This window comes from Charadrius vociferus, unplaced genomic scaffold, assembly GCF_000708025.1.
Source record: "Charadrius vociferus isolate BGI_N301 unplaced genomic scaffold, ASM70802v2 scaffold39, whole genome shotgun sequence".
Lineage (NCBI taxonomy): Eukaryota > Metazoa > Chordata > Aves > Charadriiformes > Charadriidae > Charadrius > Charadrius vociferus.
The window spans coordinates 3519058-3526760 of NW_009650188.1; the positions used below are offsets into that span (position 1 = coordinate 3519058).

Here is a 7703-nt window from a genome sequence, read left to right on the forward strand (position 1 = left end):
TTTCAGGGCATCAAAATCCTTCAGGCAGCTTTGAAAATCTTGGTTGTTGGAGGTGTCCACCCAGGAGACTGCACTGGAGAACAGAGTTACCCAAACAAGCCTCGCTATTGAAAGCGGAAGCCTTGGCTCACACCACTGCTGTTTCCCAGAAGCTCAGAGCAGGGTGGGTAAGCCTGCACCTGACTGCTCTCTGCAGGGTGAGCACGTCCAGACATGGCTGTTCCACAGCCAGAGCTCCTGCTGAGCCACAGGGAGCTCCGCAAGGGAGCAGTGCGTGGGGTTTGCCTTCAGGATATCAGGAACCCATCTTTGGTGGGTACTGCAGAGCACCAGGAGTGAAGGCTCACAAAAACGTGAAGGCACCTGGGCTAGACTCCCAGTACCCATCACGTTGGCAAGTGTCTTTCATCATGATGGGCCATGAGAGAATGCAAGGGTATCACAGCCCTCCTGGGCCAGCTGCCCCAGGAGAATGAGCTCTGTAAGCAAATTCCCCACCGCATGCACCAGTCACCAACATTACACTAAAAAATGGTAACGGTGAAGACAACTGGGTGGGATCAGGAAAAAATAAAATCCACAGATGAGAAGAAAAAAAAAAATCCCGCCTTTGCAGAAACAAGGCTTTCTGCTTCCAGCTTCAAGATATCTGAGCACCTCCTCAACTACTGAATGGGAGAAACAAACCCATTGTGTAACTGGAAGGTGGAGGAGGGAAGGGGATTAAAAATAAATAAAAAGGTTTTATGGGATTATTTCAGAACTTATCGTGCAGATCAGCGCGTTAAGTGTGAGACAGCTCAACGTGCAAGGTTTGGTTATATACATGACGTTAGCCTTGGAAAGGAGAGACTTCAGGGGCCCAGGTCAGCTACGCTTTCAGCTCCAACCCCAAATACACTCTCATCATCTCCACTGCCACTTCCAACTTGGAAGACTGGCAACCACAGTCCTGGTGGAGTTGCCCAACTATGGCTCATGCGTACGCTCTGAGAAACACTTGGCAATCCCCCTCCCTTTGCTGGAGAGGGAAGAAACACTCTGGACAGACCCCAGCTCCGCCCTAGAGGTGGACTGAGAAGGATCCTCTGAAGCAAGGCATCTCCAAAAGAGATCAAGGAGCAGGTGGGAAGTCTACGCTGGAGACTTCATGTTCACTAAACTCTCTGCAGCTCTCTGCAACTGGCTCTTTTGTCAGGTGCTGGCAATTCTCAGAACTGAAGGAAAGCAGAAACATCAGTGCTAGATACAACACCCAAGACAGTCAAGAGACTCATCTTGAGCACAGTGAGCCTTGGATCAGGACCCTCCCACCAGTGCCTGCAAAGAGCAGAGCCAGGAATAGCTCATTGTCTGTGCTCACTGTCAACCCTGCCCAACCCGTTCCAGAGAGCAATCCCACAGCGCTGCATAAAATAACCCGAACTAGTCAGAAGGCAGCTGTAACCATCACCTCCTCTGTTCAGCTGGCAAAGGGCTCCTGTCACTTCCCGACCTCTCAGGTTACTTGCTATTTTAAAGGCAAAAAACCTAGGGAAATAAGCTGCCAGATTGAGGATAGCCCACCCTGACACTGCTCAACTTTCAGCGTGAAGATGGGCACTTTTCACATACACAAAGATGCTTCCTACTGGATTTTCTGAATGACCACTTTGACCACTGGCATAAAAGCACAGGGCGGTAACGTGGCTTCGCGCTCCTGCAGTGGCTGAAAACCAACGGGTTTTGCAGCTACTGCTCATAAGAAGCAGAAAATATTCTCCTGTTCTTTTAAGGTGAGCAGAAACCTTTGCGATCACACAAATAATCAATGGCAGAGCTGAGAAGAGGACTTGGGGAATCCCTGAATGCCTGACAGGGCATCGCTACCGCTCTGCCCCCAGCAGAGCAACATTTCATCCCACCTTCCCTGACCAAAAGAAACTTGTAACAATAATAACAAATAAAAATGCCATAAACTTAACTGATATGTTATTGAAACTTAACAAACCTGGCCCTAAAACAAGACTGAGAAGGAGGAAATAAAAACAAACAGCCACAGACTCCAGTTCTGAAGAGCACCGGTGTCTTAGAAATCATGAGGAGCGCTGGAGATGTCACAAGATATACGCTGCTATTGGCACAGGGTATTTTTAAAATATATGTGCATATCTAAACGGTAAGTATGTCTTGCCGCTGATGTGGATACAAAGATAAATATGCGCATATCAATGGCCCCACATGTATGGATGCATTTGTATCAGAGCCGTAATTGCAGAGAGCCCTTTACGCTGCCGCTCTGCTGCTTCAGCACTCCACTGCCTACTTGCTAGCCATATATGAAAATTACGATGGCCCAAAGTCTTAGAGACAGGACTAAGAGGGGCTGATGCACTGGGGTGGAAGAGGGGGCAGGAACGTGAAGAGCCCTGAAAATTAAGACTCTGGTATCCTCCATGGAGACAAGATCTGGGAATACCAAGTCAAATCCTTCCACTAGAGGAGGCTCCATCAGAAATCTCATCTTTCTCTCTGAAAGGCTTCACTGTGAACACATCAAAGGTTTTCAGTGGTTATAATTTGATCCAGGGCTCCTCAAGAACCGAGAGGTAGTAACCATCTTTGAGCTTGTGGACCCAGGAGGAAAGGGCTCTTATCTTGGCATGGAAGACCCTTGATGCTATTGTGTGTAGACAAAAAACAACACACACCAAAAACCCCACTACTTTTCATGACTTGTAGCAGTGTGGAACAGTGGTTCATCTTCAGCATCCAATCATCTTATCAAATCCAAGACCTATCACCACTATTCCTTACTGTTAAGTTTCTATCAGGGCATCACCAGCTTCAGAAAGAGTGGTGGAAATGTTTAAACAAGCTATGGCACTCAGATCTTGCTGCTGGGTGAAAGCCTACATCAAAACAACGCCCCCAAAGAGATTTCTTCTACCTCCAACATTTCTGATAAACAAAACTGACTTCAAGTGCCTCCAGTTCAAAAATCTTCACAAGCTTGACTGCTGGTATTTCTTGGTCCATTTCTCCAGCTCTTCAGAAAGCTTCTTCTCCAGCTTCTCCAATGTCTTCTCTAATGTTCTGACAGTCTCCACTTCCACCTCAAATTTTCCAGGCCATCTAACAAGTCCATTTCTCTAAAGTCTCTGAGAATTCAAAAGGATCAAGAATAAACAAACATGATAATGGTCTTCATTGGACTTGAAATCAAGCCATCCTCAACTGCTGCTTCATACCACCTATCACCAATGAGACAGAGATCCAGCACACTGAACCACTGAAGTTGACTTTGGTCATCTATGCAAGACTCCTAATTGAAGTCAACAGCAATGACATATATGCATTGAGAGCACAGAATTTACCCACCCTGCAACTTCTCCTTGTGTTTCTACCATGGCCAAAGATAAGGGAAGAACTTGATGGACCATGTAGCTCCTCAGCTGGACAAACCCACCAAGTCTGGTAGCAGGTCTAAAAGCCTGGGATGACCCAGCAGGACATTCGTTCTTTTTCACTTGCCAACCAACACTCAAGACAGTGAGAGCACGATCAGAACAGCCTCTGTGCTGAAGCAGGATCCTCTCCAGTGCTGCACTCTGGACAAGTGATTGCCACAAATGGAGGAAAGCAAAGGAGAGAAGATACTGCAGTCGGGTCTGTGCCTGATGAAGTACATTTCCAGACAGCATGGTCCCCTCCATCAGCACCTCAGCAAGAAGATTTTCACAAAACAAAAGGGTGAGCAGGAAAAAAAACAGTTCAGGTCAATTTTGGCTGCTCTGCATGGAAGATTTCACTGGATGTCATCACCTGTGTGTGGCCCTTGAGGACTCTGGTTGGCAAAAGGGTCTGTCCACGTAAAATAGCTTTCATTTGCCATGTGGTTTTTGTGCTGAGATTGTCCAGGCAATCAAAGTGAGGATGGGGAGTTGTTAGCCCAAATGAGCCAGACATCTCAGCTTATTTAACATCTGGCTGATATAAGCCCAACTGCGCGTATTCAGGATGAAAAGGTGTTTGACATTCAGGCCTGGGTGACTGAGGATGGGGGACCCTGCTTTGAACGTGCCAGATGGCTAGACAGATGCAATCCTTGCCCTTGTCAATGTGTGGCCAATCTCTTTGACTGACTGTAGCCATTCACTGATCTCCAGTAACATGGGCATCAATGCAAAGAACAGATGGGCCTGCATAGCCACAGCAGAAATGAATTTAGCTCCTGTCCCAGGTCCCATCGCATCCCGTTCCACCTCCTCTTCCAACATCATTGCCCTCCAGGGACTACATTGCTGGTCGCTTCTTTCTCATGACCTGTCCTCTACCTAATCTCTTTCTTTCCACATGCCCTACAATGTATTTAAACCAGAAGGTCCTAAAAATTCCCCGCAAATCTAGCCTTTGTTTAGGCTCCTTCCTCACCAAAGTCTCAGCCAATGACCTGACAACACAAAAAATGTACATGCTATAAAAGGAGAGACATCATCCATGTTAGTCCTTCACCTCTTCATCCACTTCGATGCTCCTCCCAGGGCAATTCAGCACATCCAGGTGGCTCATGGCCCTTGACACCATCTTCCAAATCTTTCACAGACAGGTTATTTCAGACCTAGTGTGTACAGCTATGCTTCTTGCTGCTAGCATCTCCAGGACAACCTGAAGCAGGGGAGGTGACACAACTTCAGATGTCCTCAGGACGTATTCTTGCCCCCACAGTGTAACAACACAGAGATACTTGACTGAGCTATTACATCCACACGGCTCAACTGGGGAGATCTCAACCTGGGATGACACTGTTGGAGATAAAATCCTGAGGCCCTTCCAGTTGTCTTCTCAGGAGAGGACTACAAGGACATCCAAATCCACTATTTCTGCAAGCTGACCCAGAGGCTACTACGATGCTGACAATGGGGATTCCCCACTGCTCTGCCATTGCTGCAGCATACTGAAAGGGTGGTGGGATCTGGGTCAGGTTAGAAACACTTTGATTATAGCAGAAGGATCTCAATGGCCCGCGAGCTCCCCTTGCGTTGACATGCTGCTTTAGCACCACCACCACATTAGGCACCTGAAAAGAGGTCGATGTTTCTGAAGTGCAGACAAGTGAGTCAGAAAGAGGACCCAGAAGCTCATGTCTTACACGTTAATAACAAGACTGTTTGTCCTTCCTTGAAAGTGTAGTGTTATCCAGGGATTATCTTAGCTGTTTACTGCAGGGTACCGGCCAATTTATCTTTAAAACAGCTGTGTTACTGCCTGCAGGGAAGGCAAAGAAGCAGCCTCGCACCGGAGCACTATTTAACTGGGCAGGCACTGGGGAAATGCCTACTTCACTACATGCAATCCAGATCCAAACCCATTTAAACAATTTTAAGCTCTTAATTCCAGATCTTTGGATCTGACTCCAGTTGAATAAAGAGAAAAAGAAGGAAAGCTGTGTCTCTTCAGTCCAAGCTGATGTGGACTGCAGGACAGCATCACAGGCAGTAGGTATCTCCCTCAACAGAGGCAATTCTGCTCTCTGTCCTTCAGCCTTTTCTACACGGGGCTTTTAATGTCAAGCGACTTCACCTGACCAGGTATTGAGTGAGCTGCTTGGAAAGGATGACATTTTAAAAAATGCAGCTAAATCTTCACCAGTTAAAACAATGCTAGGAAAAGGGAAAAGAATCAAACAAAATTCCTGCAAACCATCTGTTCCTGCAGAACTCTGCCGTATCCACTTGAGCCCTCTTGAGCACCTCAGCCGAGTCAGAGCAGGCAGCACAGCTTGCTCACAGGCAGCCCTGGGCGAGGAGGAGGTGGGAGAGATGCCTCCCAGCAGTATCTCTGACCTGCAACCAAAAGCTGCAAGATCTCTGCTCTAGATGGCTCTGGGTGGCAGACCCCTAGCAAGTAACATGTCCCCAGGAAATAAGGGGGTTTGTGTGTAGTGACTTCTCTTCAGTGCCCAACTGAGAAAGCTTTCTGCTTCTGTGCAAGCCACCCACATGAGCCCCTGGAAGGTGTGGATGAGCTCCCCAGCAGAGAGTGATCAACCACTGCTTACCATGTTGGCTTGTGGGTAATGGACCGCCTTTGCCTTCCAGCTGGGGGGCTGGTTTGGGAGATCAGCCAGAGACCCATGCCACTGGTTTCTCCCCTTGTTTGACCCCTGCCTCGCTCTCCACTTTCCACTCCGATCCTCCAGACCTGAGGGTGCTTCTGGGGTGCGATTCCTTTGATACCTGCCACAGGCAGGGTTGCGCTCACTATAGAAGTCTATCCTGATAGCAACCAGACTTGTGGTCTACTTAACATTCAGCTTCTCCTGCAAAGAGCACCCTCTTTGCTCTCCCACCATTTCCTTCCTCAAAGTAGCCCACCTGATAACAGCAAGCATCACGCCCCAGTGAAACAGTACCATGAGCAGACAGAGCTCAAAGGCACAAGAGTGGTACATTCCCACTCTCCCTCCCACCCCTACAAAGCAAACAGGCACACAAATATTTGCATGGATAACGAAGTACATGGCACCCATGAAGTTCACTTTTTTCCTCCTTTTAAACAAATCCCAATTTTCCATCGCTCCTGGCAGGGGAGCACAACCAGCTGACTGCCGACTGGGATCATTTTTGGGTTGGTCGTCCTCGTGGCAGGTACCATGCATGAACTAGGCATCGTTCTCTAGCGGAGGAGTTGAAATCTGGGCAAAGTGCTCTGTGCCTTTGACCCTCAAAACAAACAAATGGAAACCACAGCAAACGGGCACAAAAGGGGGAAAGGGAAGGGAACGACCCATGGGTTTCCCTGGATCGCGCTGACACAAAGGGAAAGTAAAATTCACACAGGGCACACTCTTGCAGGTGATCCAGACACTGTCATGTAAGCAATCAAAGGTAACCACAACAGAAAGAAAATCAAAGAATAAAAATCTACCCAAAACAACCTGCAAAATGGCAAAGTTAGGATACCTCAGCAATGCTGGGTTTTATCCATTAGGGCCACTCATGCTTTAAGCCCCAGTGAAACAGAACCATTATGCAAGGGCTTTTTTTCATTTTTTTTTTTCCCCCCCCCCCCCCTCCCGAAGTGCAGGCAATCCCAGCAATCTTTTTTCAGATAATTTTTCTGGTTTTGTGTTTACCATCCATGCATATAACCCCCAACGCGGCACCGTCAGTCACAAGGTCTGATCACATCGCTTTTTCCAACGAAAAACATAACAGGGAAGGGGAAGAGGAAAAAAAGAGAAAAGAGGGGGGGAAAAAGTAAAGAAAATAAAGTACCCCGACAAAACAACCCCCAAAACCAAACCCACCTTTTTTTTTTTTTTTTTAAAAGACCACAAAAGTAAGCCAACCAAAACCAGAAAATAAAAATTTGAAATAACCAAAAGGAGAAAACAAGAGAGAGATTAGAGGGGGGAGGGGAACAGAACGAAAAAACAAACACTAATGACCCAAAATAAAAAAAAAACCAAAAACTAACCAGCTGAATTGGGAGTTGAGGGTGAGTTAGCCTGGCTTCCATGGGCTGACACATTGGTAGCCGTGACAGCCGTTTTGGCAGCATAAATATTGGCTTCCTCTTGAAATTTACCTATGTTCTTCTTGTACCGGATTCTCTTATTTCCAAACCAGTTTGATACCTAGAGCGAGTTTAAGAGAAGACAAAGACGTTAACGTTTCAGCTCTGGCCAGTGCAGCTGGGTGAGGAAGGTGAGTTCAGGT

General features: G+C 47.2%; 1 protein-coding gene across 1 annotated transcript in view; it reads right to left on the reverse strand.

Moving 5' to 3' along the window:
- Window positions 1-7703, reverse strand: part of PBX1 (pre-B-cell leukemia homeobox 1) — a 185488-nt gene that overhangs the window by 9543 nt on the left and 168242 nt on the right. Inside the window, exon 6 of the mRNA XM_009892916.1 lies at window positions 7462-7621. Coding sequence (XP_009891218.1) covers window positions 7462-7621 — 160 coding nt within the window. The remainder of the gene's footprint in view (window positions 1-7461; window positions 7622-7703) is intronic.